Raw genomic sequence first — 24,667 nt, 5'->3', positions numbered from 1 at the left:
TAAGTAGTTAATACAATGATTTTAATGCAGAAAGTTTCCAGTTACACAGTCAAGAGTGAGTTAGGCACTTTAAGCTACCCAGGACCTCAAATCAGAGCTCTTTCAACCTTGTTTTTGAGGTGGTAAATCAAGTTCAAGAAAAGGAATTAGGGGAAGGCCTCTCACAAAGACCACTGCAGAGGCTCCCCATAACCTGGACGTCCCCTGCCCCCGTCACAACCATCAAAGCATAATGTTGTATGAACATTCACAAAAATGCAGAGGTGATGTGTACCAGTTATCTAATACATTGCTGTGTAACAAATGACCCCAAAAATGTAGCAGCCTAAAGCAATAAACATGTATTATCCACATTTCTGTAGCTCAGGAATCCAGGAACAGCTTAGCTGAGTGGTTCTGGCTTGGCTCTCACGGGATTACAGTCACTATGAGCCGGGTGCAGTCACTTGCAGCTGAGGGTCCACCTCCGTGCTCACTTACGTGGCTGTTGGCAGGCCTCAGCTCCTTGCTGGCTGCTGGCCAGAAACCTGTGTGGGCAGTGGGCCTCTCATGGCTTCCTGTGTGTCCTCACAACATGGCAGCCGGCTTGCCCAGGAAGAGTGGTCCAAGAGAAAGCCCAAGACAGAAACCTACTCTATTTTTTTTATTGCTTCAACAATGTATTCATTCAAGAGATGGAACAAATAAATCCATTTCAGAGAAAATGGACTGAGGATCAAAACTGGGTGCAGGTCAAGGATAAGGCAGATGTAGCTTATACCACCTTCCTATGTATATAAAAGAAACTGCAGTCTTTTATAACCTGTTCTCAGAAACGACATACCAACCCTTCATCTATACTCCACTGCCCACAACCAACGGTATAACACAGGAGACTCCACACAAGCCATGTGAATACCAGGAGCCATCACTGTCTTGGAGGCTGGCCACTGACTGTCCTGATTATCTGGCTTAATTCCTGAGTTATATATAGGACTCACTGAGTGTGAGTCTTTACCACACACATTCTCAGAATTCTCAGAGAATTTCTCACTCATTTCTTCTCATTTCCCTTTTAGGTCCCACGATGAAACTGAAACGGCTCACAGTTTTGGAGAAGTACAAAGATATCATTGACTCCTTTTACCGAGAGCAAAAAATGTAGTCAGGGCCCATGCTTGCAGTTTCTACAGAATAGAGGGCAGGCGTTCCGAGCCTCTTCCTGAGCCCCAGGTCTCTTCAGTCTGGACACAGGCATTTCTGGCAAGTCTGTTAGATCTCCAGGTCAGGGCACAGCACTGGCTCCACATTTACCAGGTCTTATGCCAACAATAGCTGACAATTCCGACAAGCTTCACGTGTGGGTAGTTTTAATTCAGTTTAAATATTGCTTTTTGTTCAGGTGACAAATGAGGTCAACTCTCCTTCCAGAACGAAAGGGCTGATAATTTTTGGCCTTAGTTCCAGGTAGATTAAAAAGCCGCTAGCTCACATACAGGACAGCCAGCAGCAGGCTGTGGAGGGGGTGGGAGGGAGATGGCTGATACTGCTCGTGTGCGCTGCAGGAAAAGCAATCAGTTACAACTTACCTAGCGACCTGACTTACTCTGGAATCGCGGTGGACATCGCCGACCTATTATTCCATTACCAGGCACTCCTCTGCCACACACACGCCAACTGACTTGATGCTTAATAAAACTGCTGCTGCCGATTTGATTCTATTTAATGTATAATTTGAATATTAAACCTTTTAACAGAACTGTTAACAAGGACCTGATTTTTTTGTCAATTGAGCAGGTGGGACCAGTGCAGACAGTAGTGGGTATTTAACTCACAGGACTGTGCACAGCAGGCGTGCGAGTGACCATTAGTGCCCTGGAATAAACAAAGGTGCAGGATGGCGTCAAGTGGAGCATTCTCATAAAAACAGCCAACTCTACGTTAGCCTGTCGCCACCAGACCACCCCACTTCCACTCTAAATATGGGAAGCAGCCATTCTCAGTAGCAAACTGAGCCAAAATGACTGAAGGCATCTGAACAGGAAACAGGTAGAGAAAGCAAACATCTCAATCAGTTTTGGAATTCTTTATTACTTTGAACCCAAGAGCCACTGATAACTAGCTCAAGCCAATGAAACAGAGAAAGCAGCAGCTTAAACAAAGGAAAATACATTTAAGATTATAAGTCTGCTTACAAGTTTAAAAAGTGACCCAGACAGGAATATCATTGCTAAAAAAAAAAAAAAAAATCCCCTTGTGACCTGGGTACATTTTGCAAAGCCACAGGTTTGCAATGTTACACAAGGGCCAAGGGAGGTCATGAGTTGTCTTTGGTTGTGGGGCCAGAGGGTAACTGTTCATGAAAATAGTGAGTGTCTGAAGATTAAGAAAATCATGCTGCAGCGGAGGATAAGGGAGAGGAAGGCAGGAAGGGAAAGGAGACACCTGAAGGTCAAAAGCTGAGCCCAAGCCTAAGCCCAAGCTCAAGCCCCAGCATGGCACAATTTTGTGAATTAACTCAGGCTGAGTCGCCTCCAGTCTTTGGAATGTCATCTTGTACTGCTGAGGCAGAGGGCAGTAATTGGTGCTCTGGGATAGGAGAAGGGGCAGTTGCTGAAATACAAAATTAATAGTCAGCATCCCGAGTTCCTCAATTGCAGCCAAAATACATGTGTTCAGGCCTTTCAGCAGTATCGCCCCCAGAACTACCAGCTGTAGTGTGGTCCATTCCCAAACAGCAACGTGCAAGAATAAGTTTACAATACACTCAGCCCTTCTGGCTTAAGATCAGGGGCTCAGAGGCTGTGACAACTCATGATGCTGAAAATGTATCCAATGAAAATGAAGTACTAGCTCTCTGCTTCATTAAAAGCTCTTGGAAAGAATATTAAATCTCAAGACAACAAAATAATTGAATGCGCAATACATTTGTGTTTTTGTATCCAATATATTACCTTTGTCATTAACAAAAATTATATCTCTCATTATATATTTCTCGGATCTGAAGTTTTTATTCATAATCAGTAATTTCTGTAAAGGACACATCTGTCTCTATTTTCCATATCATTTAGAAATATACCACATTCACTCTTTGATGTGAACTTTCCCAGGAAATTTCTCTTGTGCCCATTTAGTTTTATAAGAGTGTCATTTTGTGCTATTACATCAATATCCTGTTTTATTTCCATTATGTTTTTCAACAACCAAAGAAAATAAGGTTTTTCTTAAAAAGTTAGACATTTTCTCTTATTAATTCTGTATCCTGATATTTACAGCTGAAGATAAACTATTTTAACTTAAGTGTAAAATGGTTTAGAATAGCAAATGATACAGTCCACTCAGAGTTTACAAAAAAAAACATTTACCAGGTAGACACTTAATAAATAAAACAAGCACTTGGAAAAAGTTCCTTGAAAACAGACCTAGGGACATCCACCTGCATCTTTTGCGCAGATTTCATTAAGAAAAGGCCAGATCTAAAAATGTACTGTCAAGAAACAAGTAAACCAATGCATACATACGTAGGTATTCTAAATAGAGGTTTATGTGGTGTCCATTTAGAGTGACTGATGCAAATACCAGTCGTAGAAGCATTAATCTAAATCTTTTACTCGGCGACAGATTTCCTCTGTGAAGTCTGAGCATTTTGCATTGCCTCCCAAATCTTTTGTCAAGCTCTGAGAAAAGGAAAAAGCAAAAATAAAAGATGTATCCACAAACTAAACTAAACCAAGAAGATTTTAAAGCCCTCAGTGAGATGCCACCTGGGCAAGTTACTTGGCTGCTCTTTCATTTAGTTCCTCATTTCCAAGTGAGGAACCACTCCACCACCATCTACCCAGCCCAGGAGGATCGGGATCCAATCTCATAGTGTATACAACACACTCCGCAAAGAATAAGGCGCTCTTGACGCAAAGGGAGCTTTACCAAAATTTTCCCTTTGTTCACACAGTGGACCCTAATACAGATTAGTTGGTCATGGATATTTAAATAAAAGCAAATCTAAACAAGAAGTTTCATAAAAATCCTTGGGAAATATGTCTCAGGAATAGACCTGAGACATATTTTGATCTATTTTTGTTTTTATTATTATTATTTTTTGAGATGGAGTCTCACTCTGTTGCCCAGGCTGGAGTGCAGTGGCACGATCCCAGCTCACCACAACCTTTGCCTCCTGGGTTCAAGCGATTCTCCTGCCTCAACCTCCCAAATAGCTGGGATTACAAGTGCATGCCACCATACCCAACTAATTTTTGTATCTGATCTATTTTTGGAGGCTGGGAAACAAATACGAAGGAAATATTTAAATCACTAACTCTTCTTTTTAAAAAAAGAGATGGGGTCTCATTATGTGGCCCAGTCTGGTCTTGAACTCAGAGGCTAAGGTGATCCTCCTGCCTCAGCCTATAGCTGCAACTACAGGCATGCACCACCACAGCTGCCTAAATCATTAACTCTTAAACCTCCCTCTTTAGGAAAGAAAGCCTCCCATACAACCGATCTGTTCTACCAGCTTATCCTTTCTTTCCTGCATACAGACCCCAATATATTTAATTCTCTTTATCTTTCCATCCTACACAATAAAAGGGCTCACTGTGTAATTCAGGCACCTCTCTACTGGGCTGTAGATTATAACTTCCCAAATATAACTTTAAAGAATAAGAAAATCATATGACCTCCAATGTGACTACCACGATATAATTTCAAATTACAGAATTCTTTTTAAAAGAAGGGACCAACTTTGAAGATACTATGCTAAGTGAAATAAGCCAGACTTAAAGGACAAATGCTGTATGATTCCATTTACATGAGGTACCTAGAGTAGTCAAATTCATAGAGACAGGAAGCAGAACGGCGGGTGCCAGAGGATGGGAGGGGGAAGGGAAAGTTACTGTTTAATGGGTGCAGAGTCTCAGTTTGAGAAAATGAAACTGATCTGGAGATGACTGACAGCAATGGTTACATTACAATGTGAATGTACTTAACATTATTGAACTGTATACCTAAATATGGCTAAAATGGTAAATTTTATGTTATGCATATTTTTCACAATTTTTGTTAAAAAGGACCTCAAATTAGGGATGAGTCTTCAAGTGCATTATCTCCTCTCACTTCGGAAATAACCCGCCACACTTCTTCCACGGGCCACAGTTGCTTACGGAGGCAGAGAAGCTTGTTGGGTAAGACCCAGACTGGGTGTTAATACCAACTTGGTCATTTAGGAGCTGTAAAACCTTGGACAAATTATTTAATCTCTCTGTACCTCAGTTTCCTCATCTATAAAATGGAATTATAGCATCTATTTCAAAGAGTTATAGAAAAACTTCGCTGAGATATATAAAGAACTTAAAAGTTGTGTAAGTATTCAATTAATATTAGTTATTACTTTTATAAAACTTCTGGATTGCTTTTGTATTATAGATGCACATAGTGTGACATATAAGACTACTGTATTAGAGGCACATCTGCATCTGTATCTGCCACTAGATTCCCAGCTCCTTGAGGCTCAGCATGTTACCCTATTCATCATGTTATTCTTCACACCTTATAAGGTACACTCAATAGACGTTTGTTATGAAGAGGAAAAAGTTGTCTATAAAAATCAATGAACTTGGCTGGGTGCAGTGGCTCAGGCCTGTAATCCCAGCACTTTGGGAGGCTGGGTGGGAGGATCACTTGAGGTCAGGAGTTCGAAACCAGCCTGGCCAGCATGGTGAAACCCCATCTCTACTAAAAGTACAAAACTTAGTTGAGCGTGGTGGCACACGCCTATCATCCCAGCTACTAGGGAGGCTGAGGCAGGAGAATCACTTGAACCAGGGAGGTGGAGGTTGCAGTGAGCCAAGATTGTGATACCGCACCCCAGCCTGGGAGACAGAGCAAGAGTCTGTCTCAAAAAAAAAAAAAAAAAAAAAAATCAATGCACCTTGCCAAGGTCACACAGCTAATAATAGGATACTAATAATAGGATAATTGGGCATGTACCTGATGCTGGCTCCCAAACCACTGACCTTTCCACTGTACACTGATGTCTTGATGTCAGTGCTTCTTAACTTTTTTTGGATGAAATATCTAGATCCTCACCTCAGAAAATGCACACATATGCCCACATACCCCATTCAATCTGGGACCCACATTAAGAATCCTTGTTCAACATCAAATGCTTGGGTCCGCATGAGAACTATTATCTGTCACTGTCCCTTTCACTCAGATAAAACACATGGAAGCAATGCATTTTACCCAGCACAAGTAAATCAAGATTCCTGTTACCTTTCCATCCTTAATTGTAGCAAAACATGCAGCCTCAATTCTTGCAGCATGGTCAAAAAGTCCCATGTGGCGCAACATCATCACGGCACTGAGCAGCAGGGCTGTGGGATTCGCCATGTCCTTGCCTGCAATGTCTGGAGCTGTCCCATGAACCTACACATTGGGAAAAGTAGCATCATCAGGGGAGAGACAAGAACTAACAGTCCTCTTCTGGGGAAGCTGGAGTATTAATCATCTTTCCTCAGCAATAGAAAATATGCACTGAAAGCTACTGCATGCAATTCATCTGATACGGACTGAAGAAATAAAGTCTGGGTTGGGCGTGATAGCTCACACCTGTAATCGCAACACTTTGATAGGCCAGGAGGATCACTTGAGGTCAGGAGTTCAAGAACAGCCTGGGAAACATAGTGAGACCCCATTTCTACAAAAAAATTAGAAATTAGCCAGGTGTGGTGGTGTGTGACTACAGTGCCAGCTACTTGGGAGGCTGAGGCAGGAGGATTGCTTAAGCCTAGCAGTTCAAGCCTGCAGTGAGCTATGATCACGCCAGTGTACTCCAGCCTGGGTGACAGAACAAGGCCCCAACTCAAAAATAAATAAATAAGTAAAGACTTGGAGAAATAAAGGGCTAAAGTAATTTTTTTTAAGTATAAAAATATAGACCAACAATCTTTTTCAGTCAATTTTTGGTAAAATATTTTAAGGAAGGAAGGATACATAACAAATATCTGGAGGGAAATGAAGAGATAAACCAAACATATATATATATATATATATGTACATATATATATATGTACATATAACAAACACAGGCTGGGCGCAATGGCTCACACCTGTAATCCCAGCACTTTGGGAGGCCAAGGCGGATGGATCATCTGAGATCAGGAGTTCAAGAACAGCCTGGCCAACATGGTGAAACCCCATCTCTCCTAAAAATATAAAAATTAGCCAGGTGTGGTGGCACACACCTGTAATCCCAGCTACTTGAGAGGCTGAGGCAAAAGAATCACTTGAACCTGGGAGGCAGAGGTTGTAGCGAGCCAAGATTGCACCACTGCACTCCAGCCTGGGTGATGGAGCGAGACTCCATCTCAAGAAAAAAAAAAAAAAAGCATCATTTTGTTTTGACAATTTGAAAAATGAATTAAAGAGTACTTATACAGATAACTCCTCCTGAGTTCACACGCTGTTCTGACCTGAATTCTGTTTCAGGTGTCAGGGTCCTTACCGACTCAAAAATTGCAACCCCATTGGCTCCAATGTTGCCACTTGGTGTCACACCAAGACCTCCGATCAATCCTGCACACAGGTCACTAGGGGAAGAAAAGCATTTCAAAGAATGTTTTGAAAAATAAAACATCTCACCTAGCACTCAGATTTTAGTTTTTAATTATCATTCTCCACTAAAAGGAACTAGCGTTCCTTGGATAAATGGCTGATTCCAGGGCTAAGGTTAGGAAAATACAGATGAGCTCGAGCAGCTTACTGTGTCAGAAAGCAAGGCAAGGTTCAAAGAACGAAGGGCCGTGTCAAAAGGACACAGGAGACATGGTGAAGGGATCCCCACCAGCCAAGTTAGGACAACCTAGGCATCAATATTCATGATTATGATGATGGATATATCACTGAATAAAACAGAAAACCATGTCCACAGCCAGGCTCAGTGGCTCACACCTGTAATCCCAGCACTTTGGGAGGCCAAGGTGGGCAGATCACTTGAGGTCAGGAGTTTGAGACTAGCCTGGCCAACATGGCGAAACCCCGTCTCTACTAAAAATACAAAAATTAGCCAAGTGTGGTGGTGTGCACCTGTAATAATACCAACTACTCAGGGGGCTGAGGCAGGAGAAACACTCGAACCTGGGAGGTGGAGGTTGCAGTGAGCCAAGATCGTGCCACTGCACTCCAGCCTGAGAGACAGAGCAAGACTCTATCATAAAAAAAAAGAAAGAAAAACAAAACCATGTCCATATTGACAGATAAACAAGAAGGAAAAACATTCTTACAGTTGTGTGCCAACTCATAAATATAGAAAAAATGGCCTTAGAAAATCACCATTTGGCCAACATCTTATCTCTCTCTCTCACTGTGTGTGTGTGTGTATGTGTGTGTAAAAGAGAGAGAGAGAGAGAGGCACAGACAAAGGAGGAAAGGAGGAAGAGGAAGGGAGGAAGGAGGAAGGGAGGGAAAATGGGAAGGACTAATAAAGTAAATGTGATAAAATGCTGACATCTGGGGAATGTGGAATCTGGGTGTTGAGTACAAGGGAATTCTTTGTGCCATTCTTACAACTTTTCTGTAAGTCTGAAATTATGTCAAAAGTTACCAAAATATAGTAACAACGACCACCCACCTACCTAGCTATACATAACAAAACCTTGAAATCAGTCAATCAATGAAACATTTAAAAACTGGGAAGAGTGAGCTAATGATTAGGGAGAAAGAGCCCAGTGATGATTTGGCAAATAAATGAAGGAACAAGTCACCCAACATGTAATAATTCATATCACAACCTGAATTGTTAGAATTCAATTCATATGTTGTAACACTTTATTTTATAATACTCCATTGAAAATGTTAAGCCATAATTATGTTAGGATGTTTATAAGTAAATTATAGGCTAAAATAAAAAGGTTGCAGCCAGACTCACCTAAGGATGTCTCCATACAAATTTGGCATAACAAGAACATCAAATTGGGAAGGATCTTGTACCATCTACAAGGAATACATTTGTGCATTTAGTAATCAAAATCTGCATCCCCACAACACACACGCTATTCACCATAAAAAGTAGCAGGTAAGTGTGAATATATACTTACATTCAAACATACTGTATCAAGGTACATCTCATTAAATTTAATATCTTTACAGTTTTCTGCAACTTCCCTGCATTTTTGTAGAAAAAGCCCATCTGACATCCGCCTGTATTTAATCAAATAAAAACTGCTGAAAAAAAAGTCTTACAGAAAGAAAAGAATCAAATCAAAGAAGTAAAGTAAGTTCGAGAAATTTAAGTTCCAGAAGCCAAGCTACCTGATCTCAATTACAATAAAATTATTTCTTAGGTAGTTAATAAAATACAAGCTGAAAATGTCTTAGGATCCTTCTGAAAGTATAAAAGGGTAAAAATATAAAATAGTTTGATGATAATAGAGAAGACTATATTTTTATAGTGTTGTCTAACAAGAATGAAGAAATATCCACTAATATGATTAAAACTGCTTTCAAAGGTTAACATAATAATTTAAATAGTTTTACTGTTTTGCATGTTCAATGCTTCTCTTAGGTTAGGAAAACTGTTAACATATTCAGAGGACTTTAACAGCTTCTGAATGAGAATTTAAATGGCCAAAGTAACACATCAGGTATTGTTAGCACTACTTTAAGCCTCCCACTATTCCACTTCTAAAACGTATGCTATGTGGCCTCTGCTGATGGCCACAGCATCTGGGGACCCAGAGGCTCCAGCTTCCTTTCCTGATAACCCTCAGTCCCTCCTTGAGCTTCCAGGACCTGAATCACTATCCCCTCCTCATTTGCTCCTGTCATTCGCCCAGTGAGGCACAGTAAACAGGAGACTCCAGGCCGGGCACAGTGGCTCATGCCTGTAATCCTAGCACTTTGGGAGCCCAAGGAAAGTGGATCAACTAAGGTCAGGAGTTTGAGACCAGCCTGGCCAACATGGTGAAACCCCGTCTCTACTGAAAATACAAAAATTAGCCAGGCATGGTGGCATGGGCCTGTAGTCCCAGCTACTCAGGGAGCTGAGGCAGGAGAATTGCTGGAACTTGGGAGGCGGAGGTTGTAGTGAGCCAAGATCGCGCCACTGCACTCCAGCCTGGGCAACACAAAGAGACTCCATCTCAAAAAAAAAAAAAAAAAAAAAAGGGGGAGACTCTGACAGAAGAGAGATGCCGGATCTTTAGATTGTTACAAGGTTCTTTTTCAAAGATATTAGGAATCAAGGAGCAAGCTGAAGAGGAGAAAGGGAGGCCCTGTCACTGCTGTCCCACAACAAAGCAAGATGGGGTGCCGGTCCCTGCAAGGAGCTCACATGATGTTGGCTTTGTGCACCGCCGTGACATTGCTCCGGTGGTTATTCCGGGCATACTCAAAGGCAAACTCAGCAATGCGCTTGCTCGCCCCCTCGGTGATGAGCTTGATACTCTGCACAACTCCATCAACGATCTGCAAGAGAGGAAGTCCCGCCTCGCTGGAAAGCGTGTGACAGCAACGCCGTGGGAGACAGAGGGTGGGGAGTAGACAGTAACATTTGTGGCAGGCCTGCACAGTGCCAGCTAGCATGACTAATCACACACACTGCTGTGTCGATGGGGTTCATATTAACTCCAGCCATAAGAGGTATTATGAGCCCCACTGCACAGATGAAGAAAGCTGAGATGCAGGGACAGTCACCTGCGGAAGAGCGTACCTGTGAAGTGAGGGATTCAAAATTCAGAGGGCATATTCCCAACCTTGTGACCTGAACCACTATGCCTTACATCTGTTTGAGTACTGTCAGCCAGACATCTGGTACCAAGACAAACACCCACAACTCCTCACAGAGATAAAGCAGTTCCGTCTCTGGGGTCCCAGATGCACAGAAAGCAGTCCAAGCAGGTTTAATAAAAAGGAATCTGGAGTGAACATACCACATGCTCAATTCCACTGTATTCTCCTTCTGTGTTCTCTCGAATGGTCACAATATTTACATCAGTGTAAGGGGTTTTATAGCCTTCGATAGAGACACATGGTCGAACATTTGCGTAAAGGTCAAATGTTTTGCGCAGCAGTAAATTCATAGATGGGTGACCGGCTGCTATTGGGGTCTTCAAAGGGCCTGTTATACAGAAGAAAACTCAGATGACACTAGAAGGCATTCTGGTCTCACGTGTGACCTACTAACCCACCTAGGCTACCTTGTGAAATGTGTTCTGCCTCTAATTCACTCTCTACCTGAGACTCAAATGAAGGAGGAAAACTTCCTCATGGGAGCTTTCTGAAACATGAACTGCATTTCTTATCTTAAGAACTTCCTGAGGATCAAGCATTGTAATCATGTGCTTGACATGATCTAATCTTTACCATCAACCTGTACAATAGCAACTCTGTTACTGTCATTTGAAAATGAAGAAAAAAGAAAAAAGAAACTAAGAATAAAAAAATTTGCCCAAGCCTTCTAGCCAGTAAGTAGCAGAGATAAGATTCAATGTTGGTTCTGTCTGTGGTTTTAAAGCCTATGCTTGCCGGGCGTGGTGGCTCAGGCCTGTAATCCTAGCACTTTGGGAAGCCAAGGCAGGTGGATCACTTAAGGTCAGGAGTCCAAGACCAGCCTGGCCAACATGGGGAAACCTTGTCTCTACTAAAAATACAAAAATTAGCTGGGCATTGTTGTGTGTGCCTGTAGTCCCAGCTACTTGGAGGCTGAGGCAGGAGAATAGCTTGAACCTGGGAGGCGGAGGTTGTAGTGAGCCGAGATCACACCACTGCACTCCAGCCTGGGCGACACAGCAAGACTCTCAAAAAATATAAAAATAAAGCCTATGCTGAATTTAAATCTACCCCATGCTAGTATTTTTGAATCATGACCTTAAACATGTATTAATTAAAATAATGATAAAAATGTAGGCCAGGACGGGCGCGGTGGCTCAAGCCTGTAATCCCAGCACTTTGGGAGGCCGAGACGGGCGGATCACGAGGTCAGGAGATCGAGACCATCCTGGCTAACACGGTGAAACCCCGTCTCTACTAAAAATACAAAAAAATAAGCCGGGCGAGGTGGCGGGCGCCTGTAGTCCCAGCTGCTCGGGAGGCTGAGGCAGGAGAATTGCGCGAACCCGGGAGGCGGAGCTTGCAGTGAGCAGAGATCCGGCCACTGCACTCCAGCCTGAGCGACAGAGCGAGACTCCGTCTCAAAAAAAAAAAAAAAAAAATGTAGGCCAGGCACAGTGGCTCAGTCAGGCCTGTAAACCCAGCACTTTGGGAGGCAGAGGCAGAAGGATTGCTTGAGCTTAGGTATTCCAGATCAGCCTGGGAAACATAGTGAGACCGAACCTCTACAAAGAACTTTTTTAAAAATGAGCTGGGCATGGTGGCACACCTGTAGTCCCATCTACTCGGGAGGCTGAGGTAAGAGGATCGCTTGAGCTCAGGAGGTCAAGGCTGCAGTGAGCTGTGATCACACCACTGCACTCTAGCCTGGGCGACAGAGCGAGACTCTGTCGCAAAAAATAATTAAAATAAATAAATAAATATACAAATGTAAAAATTAAGCAAAAGATACATGTAGTTCAAGATTAAATAGAGATACTGTTATTTGGCATCATCCAGTAATACTTTAATGCTTTTACTGGGGGAAAAAATATCCCAAATGAATAAAGCATCTTACTGTGAGTAGTTTCTTCATAAAAGAATGGTTTTACTTTCACAGAAGGCCAGGCCTTATTCAGTTTAAATGCATACATTTTCAAAACTATGTAACCCCTCTAGCGGAAATCTGTAAAAACCCCGGTCTCTACTTCAGTGCTACCTTTCAAGCCCATCTTGTTCTTATCCATGGACTCTTTAGCCTCTGAAGGTATCATCCACTTTCCTCCGGGTCCTTGAATGGCAGTGACGTTCCGCTCCTCCCACTGAATAGGTGCCTAGATGCCACATTACAGAGCACAGTGAGCTGGAGAGACTTAAAGGAAACTGACATTCATACTGCAATGATGAACAAACTTATTCAACTTTCAACTTTGTTTTTGAGATGGAGTCCCGCTCTGTTGACCAGGCTAGAGTGCAGTGGCACGATCTTGGCTCACTGTAACCTCCGCCTCCTAGGTTCAAGCGATTCTCTTGCCTCAGCCTCCCAAGTAGCTGGGATTACAGGCGCACGTCACCACACCCAGCTAATATTTTTTGTATTTTTTTTTGTAGAGACGGGGTCTTGCCAGGCTGGTCTCGAACTACTGACCTCAGGTGATCTGCCCACCTCACCCTCCCAAAGTGCTGGGATTACAGATGTGAGCTACCATGCTCAGCCCTTTTTCAACTTTGGATGTGACTGCTAAAAACAGTAAAGGTCCAGAAAGTTCCTGGCATGCAAGAAGAGATGTCATTCTCTAGCAGGCCCAGAGGAATTCTCCACATTACCTATGCCCAGTCATCACTCCCAGCCACCACCTGCCCACTTATTTGTTTTTCACAAGGGCTCTTAAGAGTGGCTATAATTAGAGTATCATAAAGAACAGAGGAATATGGTTCACAGAAACATTATATAGTACTGATACATGGATGAAACTTAAAAACATCGTGCTAAGTGAAAGAAGCCAATCATAAAAGACCATATAAGATTCTATTTATATGAAATGTCCCAAATAGGCGAACCTATAGATATAGACAGTAGATGAGTGGTTGGCTGCCTAGGGCTGGGGAGGAAAAAGGGGGAGGAGGTAGGGAGGGAGAGAGACGAAATGGGGAGCGACTGCATAGGGTATGGGGTTTCTTTTAGGGTGAGGAAAATGGTCCAAAATTAGATTGTGGTGATGGCTGCATGACTCTGTGAATGTACTAAAAACCACTGGATTGAAAGGTGCACTTTATAAGGATGAATTAGGCCCGGCGTGGTGGCTCAATGCCTGTAATCCCTGTACTTTGGGAAGCCAAGGTGGGTAGATCACCTGAGGTCAGGAGTTCTAGCCCAGCCTGGCCAACATGGTGAAACCCTGCCTCTACTAAAAATTCAAAAATTAGCTGGGTGTGGTTGTGGGCACCTGTAATCCCAGCTACTCGGGAGGCTGAGGCAGGAGAATAGCTTGAACCTGGGAGACAGAGGTTGCAGTGAGCCAAGATCACGCCATTGCACCCCAGCCTGTGCATTAAGAGTGAAACAATGTCTCAAAACAAATTAAAAATAAAAAATAAATAAAAGGATGAATTATATCTTGATAAAGCCGTTTTTAAAAAACAATATTATATTTTTAAAAATATATATATAGGCCAGGCCCAGTGGCTCACACCTGTAATCCTGGAGGCCAAGGTGGGCAGATCATCTGAGGTCAGGAGTTCGAGACCAGCCTGACCGATATAATGAAACCCATCTCTACTAAAAATACAAAAATTAGCCAGGTGTGGTGGCATGTGCCTGTAATCCCAGCTATCTGGGAAGTTGAGACAGAAGAATCACTTGAACCCAGGAGGTAGAGGTTGCAGTGAGCCAAGATCGCTCCACTGCGCTTCAGCCTGGGCAACAAGAGCAAAACTCTGTCTCAAAAAAAAAAAAAAAAAAAATATATATATATATATATGAAGTATAGAAATATATATATGAAGTATAGGAATATATATATATAGGAATATAGGAATTATGAAATCCAAATCAGATCCCATACATATATGTATTGCATAACCTATGAATGTACCAGTTGAAGGTATAAACAAACATCCCTTTCTCTACCTACATCCTTCATGTGTGTACACACACATTTAACAGCCAGCACACTGAGCATGTCCTAGGACAGAAGTTCAGAGACAGACACAGTGCTGGTCACAAGCAGCTTACAGCTGAATCCACTTACAGAATTTTAAAATTATCTACCTGTATCAAAGGCTCAGCTGTTAGAAGTAATAACACTCCATTCTTGATAACACATCAAAAACTTTATTTTAAAGAGATTATTTCAAAAGCGCCTATATAGATTTTTGAAACATCAATTCTAGTCTTTTTTTTTTGCAAAAAGGTGGGTGATTTGGCAGGGTTTAAAAGATCTCAAACCCAAGCAGGACTTAAAGATCCACAAATACTACAGTACTACTTTGATTACATATAACTGACGCCAACGCAGGAGTTTAAACTATCAACAATAGGAGCAGCCAGCCAGGTGCGGTGGCTCACACCTATAATCCAAGCACTTTGGGAGGTGAAGGTGGGAATATCGCTTGAGCCCTAGAGTTCAAGACCAGCCTGGGGGAATAGAGCGAGACCTCATCTCTAAATAGAAAGAAGAAAAGAAAGAAAAGAAAAAAAAGAAAAGAAAAGAAAAGAAAGAAATAATGGCAGTAGCAAACACTGAGATACACACTGTTAAAGTGACAATCTGTGGAGATGAACAACAGACCTTACTAAATTTCATAGAATGTGTACAATGCATCCTAAAAGTTCACAGAATCCAACTGGCTAAGAAAACTTTTCAGTGAATCATCATTAAATGTATTTTTTAAGTCCACTTACTTTGGCAGCATCAAAAATCTTCATAACTGCAGCTGAAATTTCTGGGCCAATACCATCTCCTGGAATTAAAGTTACTGTCTGAACCTGAACATAAGAAATCATCAAAGAAGACAGTAAGAATTTTTATTTTTGAAGGCTTAAAAAAGAATATTTTGACAGAGAAATCCACTTCATGAGATGTCTCAGAAAGATTCAAATGCTGTTAAGAAAACAGATATACCTCCCCCAGGGTCATCAAAGGGGAGGCAGGAATCAACAGAGACTCTGCAATCCTGCTCTTTACCTGAGTTCAGAGGTTTTAAAAAGAACCCAAATGATACTCTTTACTTAAACGAAAACAAACTATCAGGTAGATTTCCTAATTGCTATTTCTTTTCAGACAAGCTGCAAAGAGACCAATTAATTCAAACCTTTAAAACCAAAGACAACAACAACAAAAAATTAACCATGTTCTCTCACTAAAATTTAGAGGGTTTCTCATGAATGCAAGTGTTTTCCTTTCCTTTTCATTGTGATCCTGGAAAGCTTCTCATGCAACTTCTTCTTCAGTCTTGCAAAACACTTTCAGACACATTTCTAAAATATTACTGAGGTCTGTTTTGGTACTCAGGGAAAATCAGACTTTTTATCAAGAGAGCTTCCATTTTTTTCTTAGTTCCTCTATAAAACTGTCTGCTTAAATCTAAGAGTAATCTACATAAGCTTGGCAAAGTTGATCTGCAACTAAAAAGAATAGTATCCGTCATCATACCTGCAAAGCCTGAGTCACACTTAGAATGACAATTATTGTTTTTATAATGTAACAGCAATGATTTACTCTAAGGCTTCAGGCAAAACGAAGCCAGCATTTCAAACGCAGAAATACGTAAGGGAGAAGATCAGCACCTCTTTTTCCATTTGGGAACCATATATTTTATTATCTTGGGACTTCACCCCACCTAGGGGCTTGGCTTTTTTTCAATTCTAGTTGCTTGAACTGCATTTAAAAAAAATCACTAATTCAAGTTTCCTTGGTCCTTTGCTTCCAATGATTGTCTGCCCAGATTGGTGGACTAATTATTTCTGATTTTTTTCTGTACAACTGAAGAGACATTTTTATTTTTTTCATCTTTCTAATTTTCAGTTTTTATTTTTTAGAGATGAGGACTCACTACGTTGCCAGGCAAGAGCGCAGTGGCTACTCACAGGTGTGACCACAGCTCACTGCAGCCTCGAACTCCTGGCCTTAAGCAAGTCTCCCACCTCAGTCTCCCACCTCAGTCTTAGCCAGGGCTAAGGCTCATACCAGTTTTCTCAGGTTGAAGAAATCTTTAAAAAAATAAATATATTCTCTTATTTCTTCAAAAATAATCTCCTCTATCAAGCAAATTTTTTTTTCAAATAAATAGTCTGAAAATTAAATAATAGCAGAGAGCAATGATCATCTTATTCGCTTTCAGAATGCGTTTGAAATGCTAGCATGGCTATCCTCGAGCCTGAAGTGCAAGCCCTATCCTGCATTCTTGGCATAAGCAGAGCCAAAAGAACGCTTTGGCTGCTTCTTCCTGTTCTCCCAACATGTAATAATAAATGTCATCAAGTCAACAGAAAATCTACTTTTCTTCCACAATACAGAAAGTAAATGGAGGAAAAAAAGTACTATGGTCTTATAAATCTTACATGGCAAAGATGTTATATGGGAGTATAGGAATTATGAAATCCAAATCAGATTCCGTAAAAGGCGGGGGCGGGAATAAAAACAAATAGGAAGTCACTGACCCACAGTCTTAGAATGTTCCAAAAATGTGGTATCAGCTTTTAAAGCACAGAACTCTGATGCTGGGAATTCTAAAAGCAGCAGATTTAATGAACAACAGATGATCTACTACTGTGATAGTCTACAAAGCCTATATAAGGAAAGTACAAGCCTATAGGGCTTATAGATGTTCCAGGCATTCCTAATTGGCATTCCATCTACTGGGTTTAGGGAAGCTCATAAAATAACAATGCAAAGCAGGTTTTGAAGCTTCTCAACAATTTTCTCTCAACTTGTACAAGTTTTGAAAAAGGCTGTCTCACTGAAACAAGATTGTGAAATAAAATAACAGGCTCAAGGGTACTTTCTATCTATTTTTAATAAGGCTCCTTCAAGATATTAATGCGACAAACTTACATAGCCAGCTGTCAGACAATTCTTTCAAATGTGTAAGTAACCTAATAGATTTGTGCATGTCAGTCAATAATTTCAACATACATTATAAATATGGCCAATTTTGCCTAATTTTAAATGAATGGAGATAAAATGCTATGTAATAAATACATTAGCGCATCTTTCTTGAGAAACTTCTAAAAGGAAAAAATAAAAGACATAATTATACTCACACCACCAGTAAAACCTCTGGTCACCTGTTTTGGGTTGCGGAATGCCCCCAGCAGCCGAGAGACCTATATTAATATCAACAGAGAGACATCATGCACAGAATTAAACCACACACAGTAAAGAAGAGCGAGGAAGTCCTGATGGTTGGTAATGCTGCAACTTGGCACAGATATATTCAGTAGCTTCCCAGGAATACAAATCTCATGTATTAGCTCAATGTGGCAAGCTATCTCAGATTTGAAAGCCTAAATACTCAAATTTTTACTTTAGATTGACAACCTAAGTACTATATATTTCAAAGTCAATTTAACTAATATAAGTTGTCAAATGAAAGATGTTGAAGGTAGAATAAAACTACTTTTTCAGCTCAAACATACGGACTTTTCTCAAATGAGTGGATCATTTTGTGCCAACATTCTTGACCATCAGGTCAATTTAAGGGTAACATATACTCTAAGAAAATAACTATTAATTTTAGAGCCAGGATGTTCCTCATGAAATCCAGAGCACAACTCGCTTATTTCTTGTTGTTTTAGGCTTTTTGAGACGGAGTCTCCCTAGGTTGCCCAGGATGGAGTGCAGTGACTATTCAAAGGCACAATCATAACTCGCTACAGCCTCCAGCTCCTGGGCTCAGGTGACCCTCTTGCTTCAACCTCCTGAGTAGGTGGGATTACAGGTGTGCACCACGACACCTGGCAACTTGCTTATTTCATAAGGGAAGACACTGGTCCCAAAGAAGAGGATTTGCCTAAGGTCACACAGAGAATAATTGGCAAAATGGAAACCCACATACAGGTCTTCTGACTCCTGGTCCAGTGTTCCTTCAATTATACATTATATCTATTCTGTGAATATTAAGAAATTACACTTTATAGTAAAATCTAAGAAAGTTTATTTAATACCATCTGATGCCCATGCCATACAGAATAAAGATTTTAAATAAATTATTGTTTCTTCTGATAATATAGGTAATGTGGTCATTACTATCAGTTTGCTGGGACTAGGAAAAGATACAAAAAATAAAATAAAAGTTACCCAGTAATCCCACCACACCAAGATATTACCACTGGTACGTGTTTTTTTTTTTTTCCTCTCCAATTAACATTATCATATACCAGAAATATAAATTTTAAAGGTTTATTATAAACTTTAATAACTTAGTCCTTGAGAACAGGTACAAAGTCATACTACATTACTATAAACAATATAAAAAAAGAATCTACATAGACCAAAGGTATTAAAATGCATTAATTTTTTTTTTTTTGAGACAGAGTTTCACTCTTGTTGCCCAGGCTGGAGTGCAATGGTGGAACCTTGGCTCACTGCAACCTCCACCTCCCGGGTTCAAGCGATTCTCCTGCCTCAGCCTCCCGAAAGTAGGTGGGATTACAGGCATGCGCCACCACGCCCAGCTAAGCTTTTTGTATTTTTAGTAGAGATAGGGTTTCTCCATGTTGGCCAGGCTGGTCTCAAACTCCTGACCTCAGGTGATCCACCCACCTTGGACACCCAGGAGTGCTGGAATTACAGGCATGAGCCACCGCACCCAGCCGCATTAAATTTTTTTAAAAGCAACTTTTTCTCCTGCTAGATACATGAGCAAAGACACATTTGTTGTATCCTGTCTTGATATATTTTTCTGGGGTCCGAACCTTTGCTGAAATATTTATTGGCATCTAACAACCAATAGCCAAAAAAGGTATGAATGAATTTTATTCTCTAATCTTCTGGTAACTATAGTGATGACTCTGCGTTGAAAATAAGACACGGCCAAATCCAAAAGAATACTCTATGCCAAAACCATTGGCCAAAATGTTAATCCTAGGGCATGATTCATCCACCAGCGAGTGGGCTATTGGAAGGGAGGCCATTTAAAGGCTACTTTGTGACAAGAAAATGGGCACGTGTCCTTTCTTCTCTCCCTGAACAAAAAAGAAGGAAAAGACATTCACACAAAACTCATGTCCTTGTGACAGAAGACCCAACCAACCAGCCTGGGCAACAAAGTGAGACCCTGTCTCTACAAAATTAGCCAGGTATGGTGGCGCACACCAATGGTCTCAGCTACGTGGGAGGCTGAGTCGGCTTGAGCTCAGGACTGCTTGAGCCAGGAGTTTGAGGCTTCTGTGAGCTATGAAAATCAGCCTCTGCACTCCAGCCTGGGTAATGGACCAAAAAAAAAAAAAAAAAAGGAAAGAATGAAAAAGACCAGACCAAAATGACTGATTTTCAACATGTAAACCCATCCTACCTGCGTATGCTGGGGGCAGCAATGGAAACCCAGGAGCGTAAGGATTTGTGTCTTGTTCACTGTTGTATCTAGTGTCTAGAACAGTCCTTGGCTCATAGAAGGTAATCAATAATTTAAAAAAAAAAAAGAAACTGAGTCCAGCCTCAGTCACATCTCTACCTGAAGAGTTTCCAACCCAGCAAATAGCATTAATACTTGCAATGATCTTCTTTTCCATGTTTGTCATCACTCTTGCATGATCTTAGAATAAAGTAGTACTGCACCTAAGTCATCACAACGACCCAGAACTTTAAGTAAAATAAAATTTCCCAAACCACCCTTTAAAGGTTACTTTGTGACAGACAGAGAATAAAACTGACATGAGGCTGGGTGCCGTGGCTCACGCCTGTAATCCTAGCACTTTGGGAGGCTGAGGCGGGCAGATCACCTGAGGTCAGGAGTTCAAGACCAGCCTGACCAACATGAAGAAACCCTGTCTCTACTAAAAATACAAAATTAGCCAGGCGTGGTGGCACATGCCTGTAATCCCAGCTACTCAGGGAGGCTGCGGGAGGAGAATCACTTGAACCCGGGAGGCAGACGTTGCAGTGAGCCAAGATCGCGCCATTGCACTCCAGCCTGGGTGACAAGAGCAAAACTCTATCTCAAAAAAAAAAAAAAAAAAAGAGGGCCGGGTGCAGTGGCTCAGGCTTGTAATCCCAGCACTTTGGGAGGCTGAGGCGGGTGGATCACCTAAGGTCAGGAGTTCAAGACCAGCCTGGCCAATGTGGTGAAACCCTGTCTCTACTAAAAACACAAATATCAGCCGGGTGTGATGGTGGGTGCCTGTAATCCCAGCTACTTGGGAGGCTGAGGCAGGAGAATCACTTGAACCTGGGAGGTGGAGGTTGCAGTGAGCCAAGATCATGCCATTCCACTCCAGCCTGGGCAACAGGATCGAAACTCTGTCTCAAAAAAAAAAAAAAAAAAAATTGACATGAGTTCTTTCTCCTCTCCCAGCCCAAAAAAGAGGAAAAAGACATTCACACAAAACTAGCTTATGTCTTTGTGACATAAGATCTGACCAATCAGCCTAGGCAACAGAGTGAGACCCCTACCTCTACAAAAAAATTTTAAATATTAGCCGGTATGGTGGCACACACCAGTAGTCCCAGCTACATGGAAGGCTGAGACGGCAGGATTTCTACTGTATAGAATACTCATATACATATATATATATATCTCTCACATCATTTTATTTATATAAAACCTGTAGAGATAGGCATTAGTGGCACTTTTCAGATGAGGAAACTGAGGCCAGGCTGATGGAGCCTGGACCAAAACCCTGAACTTTGGACTTCAGGTTGTGGGCCATCTTAATCCGTAACTCATTTCCTTTTTTACCTCCGGGCTCCAACTTAAAAACATGTAAATAATGTTGTACACGGGTTCTGAGATGCGTTTAAAAAAAAAAATCTTTTTTTTTTTTTTTTTGAGACAGAGTCTTGCTGTTACCCAGGTGAGAGCATGATCTCCACTTACCACAGCCTCCACATCCTGGGTTCAAGCAATTCTCCTGCCTCAGCCTCCCAAGTAGCTGGGATTACAGGAGCACGCCACCACGCCCAGCAAATTTTTGTATTTTTAGCAGAGATGGGGTTCCAACATGTTGGCCAGGCTGGTCTTGAATTCTCCACCTCAAGTGATCCGCCCGCCTTGGCCTCCCAAAGTGCTAGAGTTACAGGCATGAGCCACCATGCCTGGCCACAAACAATCTTAAATGGAAACTCAACAGAGGAACTGTCCTGATTGAAACCGGCATGCAGTTCTGCACCTCCACCATCCTGGGGTCAGCCTCTGAGCCACCTTCTGCTCCAATCCCTAAAGTGAGAAGCTGGCCCAGAAGTCAAATGACTCTGCCAAAGGTCACACAGGGAGTACATGTCAGAGAACCTCATCGTCTGACTCCACAACCCAACAGTTTCTGAATACCTACTATGAGGGTTTTTTTCGTGCAGATCACACTAAAGGCAAAACAAATTTACCAGCACAATCATTATCAAGTGTTGCTTTAGTGCCTCACTGTGAAGGCAAATGTACCTACCAAAGATGAATTGGGTATTTAACGTAAGTTCAGAGATTAAAGGACTGAGTTCAGTTTTCACAGTGACACAGAAGTTGCTTTACTTTTAGAAGCAAATGTGACATAAGCCTTATCAACACAAGCAAATCTGGGTCTGAAGAGCGTGACAAAGTAGAACCTAGTTATTGAACAAAAAAGCCAGTTAACGCCGGGCGCGGTGGCTCACGCCACCGCTGTAATCCCAGCACTTTGGGAGGCCGAGGCGCGCGGATCACGAGGTCAGAAAATCAAGACCATCCTGACTAACACAGTGAAACCCCGTCTCTACTAAAAATACAAAAAATTAGCCGGGCGTGGTGGTGCGTGCCTGTAGTCCCAGCTACTCGGAGGCTGAGGCAGGAGAATGGCGTGAACCCGGGAGGTGGAGCTTGCAGTGAGCCGAGATCGCGACACTGCACTCTAGCCTGGGCGACAGAGCGAGACTCCGTCTCAAAAAAACAAAACAAAACAAAAAAAAAACAGTTAATGCTGCCCATGAAAACCACTGTCTGTTGGATGACAGATAAACATTGATAAGAAAGCTTCAGATTTTTGTGTTCCTTCCGTAAATACGAAGTGCTTGCGCATACATTATTTTATTTAATATTCAAACAACTCCGTGATGTTAAGTATAGATATTCACAGATGGGCATATTAAGGCTTAGAGATGTTTAGCAATTTACTTAGGGTCACATAGTCAATCAGTGGCATTGCTAGGATTTAAATCTGGGACTCCTAAATTCCAGTACAGAGATCTTTTCATTAGATAACAGTGCATCTCTGGACCTCTCTTTAAACCGAAAAAAAGAGAGAAAAGTAGTATCAAACTTATAGAAAAACGTTAAATTGTTTATGGATTTCTAGGGGACCACCCTTTCGTAGCAACAGGAGACTTGAGGCCTGATGGCCTGTACCCATAATTTGTTATGTGACCTTGGGAAATGGGAACCAAGACACCTAGGTTCCTCTCCCAGCTGACACCGACCTCCTGTGTCACCTTGAGCAAGTTCTTCTTCAGGCACAAGTTAGGTCCACTGAGAAGCTAAGGAACCGCATAGATGATCTAAAACCCTTTCCAGCTCCAGCATCTGAGCTGTCAAGGAGAGCTAAAGCGTTCCAGATTGCAGGATTCCCATCAATGAAAGGTAAAAGGAAGGCTCTCCTGGTCTCTCTCTGAAGGTTCAGATGGTAATTCCAAGGTGTAAGATGCCCTATATCCTCTGAAGGGGAAATAGCTACAAGAGCACTAGAGGTCTGACTGGGAAGAGCGCCAAAGGGAAAACAATCTGATAGGGAAAAGGGCCCCAGGATTCTCTCACCTGGGAAAACCTCCCAAGCTCAACGCCAGTGCCCGTGGCACCTGCGGTTCCCCGGCCAAGAGCCGCGGAGACAGCGGATGAGAGGTCTGGGCGTTGCTGAGAGGATCAGTCCGGCAGCAGGGCCGCAGCCAGGGCAGAGGTTCCCGTGACTTTCCCGGGCTTGGCGCGAAGCCTGGACTCTGGCCCGGGCGGATGCGGGTGACGGCAGCCGGGTCTCGGCAGGAGTAGGACCGGCGCCCCCCGCCTTGACCTTGACGCCGTCCCCGCCTCTGCGCTGCTGACCGGGCCCGGGGCGGCCCATAAACTGCGAGCCGGCCACGGAGCGCGGGGCACGGGAGGCGAGGACCGGCTCCCAAGCTGACCCCGTGGGCCGCCACCGCCACCCTGTCTGGCCTGCGCGCCCGCCCACACCCGGCACGCGGCCGGCTCTCCTGCCAGCCCTCGCGACCAGCCTCCCTGCCACACGCCGGCCTGCCAGCGCTCACCTTGGAGATCCACGCGGGCCCAGCCATCGCTTTCCCTCCTGGCTCCGCGGCGACAGCGGCAGCAGCAGTGCGCAAGCGCCCTCCCCACCCTCGGAGCCCGCCCCTGCACGGTCACGCCCCCTAGGAGCCCCGCCCCCGAGACCGCCTCAGGATTGCTTCGCGCTCGCTCGCTGCCCCGCCCCTGGACATTCCACTAGCCAATGGCCGGGCTCGTCTCGCTGTGACTTTCCTGGCTGAGCGCCAGGCGGACCCGGAAACTGCCTAGCCGGGATCTCAGGGAAAGCTTCCTCCTCTACTCCCTGGTTCATTGACTCGCTGTTTAGGTAAGACGTTTGTTCCACACCTACTAGGTGCTGATTAATCTTCTAGGATCTTGGGGATATAGCGCTTCTCATAGAGTTTACAATCCTGTGGAGGAAGACACATAATTTTCTCATTCCACAAATTTTGATTTTTTTTTTTTTGAGACTGGGTCTCGCTCTCTCGCCCAAGCTGGAGTGCAGTAGCGCGAACAGGTTCACTACAAAGCCTCGACCTCCTGGGATCAAATAATTACTAAGCCCAGCGATCTGCTCGCCCCAGGCTCACAAAATGAGCCACTGTGCCTGGCCGAATTTTATTTTTTACCAGCTTTATTGAAGTATAATTTATATATCATAACGTTTACTCACTCTAAGTGTACA

At 42.8% G+C, this 24,667-nt stretch overlaps 2 protein-coding genes across 3 annotated transcripts in view; one reads left to right on the top strand and one right to left on the bottom strand.

Moving 5' to 3' along the window:
* The window catches only part of ACSBG1 (acyl-CoA synthetase bubblegum family member 1), a 64,851-nt gene extending 63,591 nt beyond the window's left edge, over positions 1-1,260 (top strand). The window contains exon 14 of the mRNA XM_008015727.3: positions 1,059-1,260. Within this exon, the coding sequence (XP_008013918.2) occupies positions 1,059-1,144 (86 nt within the window). The 3' untranslated portion in view covers positions 1,145-1,260. The remainder of the gene's footprint in view (positions 1-1,058) is intronic.
* A 790-nt stretch (positions 1,261-2,050) lies between these two features.
* On the bottom strand, positions 2,051-24,078 carry IDH3A (isocitrate dehydrogenase (NAD(+)) 3 catalytic subunit alpha). 2 transcript variants are annotated; one of them, XM_008015728.3, is made up of 11 exons: positions 23,985-24,078; positions 17,828-17,890; positions 15,467-15,550; positions 12,782-12,896; positions 10,905-11,092; positions 10,307-10,440; positions 9,072-9,174; positions 8,903-8,967; positions 7,481-7,565; positions 6,250-6,402; positions 2,051-3,656 (listed from the first exon to the last, which is right to left on the bottom strand). In XM_008015728.3, exons 1-11 carry the CDS (start codon positions 24,009-24,011, stop codon positions 3,573-3,575), a joined length of 1,101 nt encoding a protein of 366 aa, XP_008013919.1. In that variant the 5' UTR covers positions 24,012-24,078; the 3' UTR covers positions 2,051-3,572. The 2 variants fall into 2 exon arrangements, with proteins under 2 accessions (XP_008013919.1, XP_072868465.1); XM_073012364.1 differs by lacking the exon at positions 23,985-24,078 and adding an exon at positions 20,080-20,739.
* Positions 24,079-24,667: the final 589 nt, after the last annotated feature.

This window comes from Chlorocebus sabaeus, chromosome 26 (assembly GCF_047675955.1).
Source record: "Chlorocebus sabaeus isolate Y175 chromosome 26, mChlSab1.0.hap1, whole genome shotgun sequence".
In the NCBI taxonomy this organism is placed as follows: Eukaryota; Metazoa; Chordata; class Mammalia; order Primates; family Cercopithecidae; genus Chlorocebus; species Chlorocebus sabaeus.
Note: the sequence above shows the minus strand (reverse complement) of the source record. Positions and strands in the feature narration are given on the sequence as shown.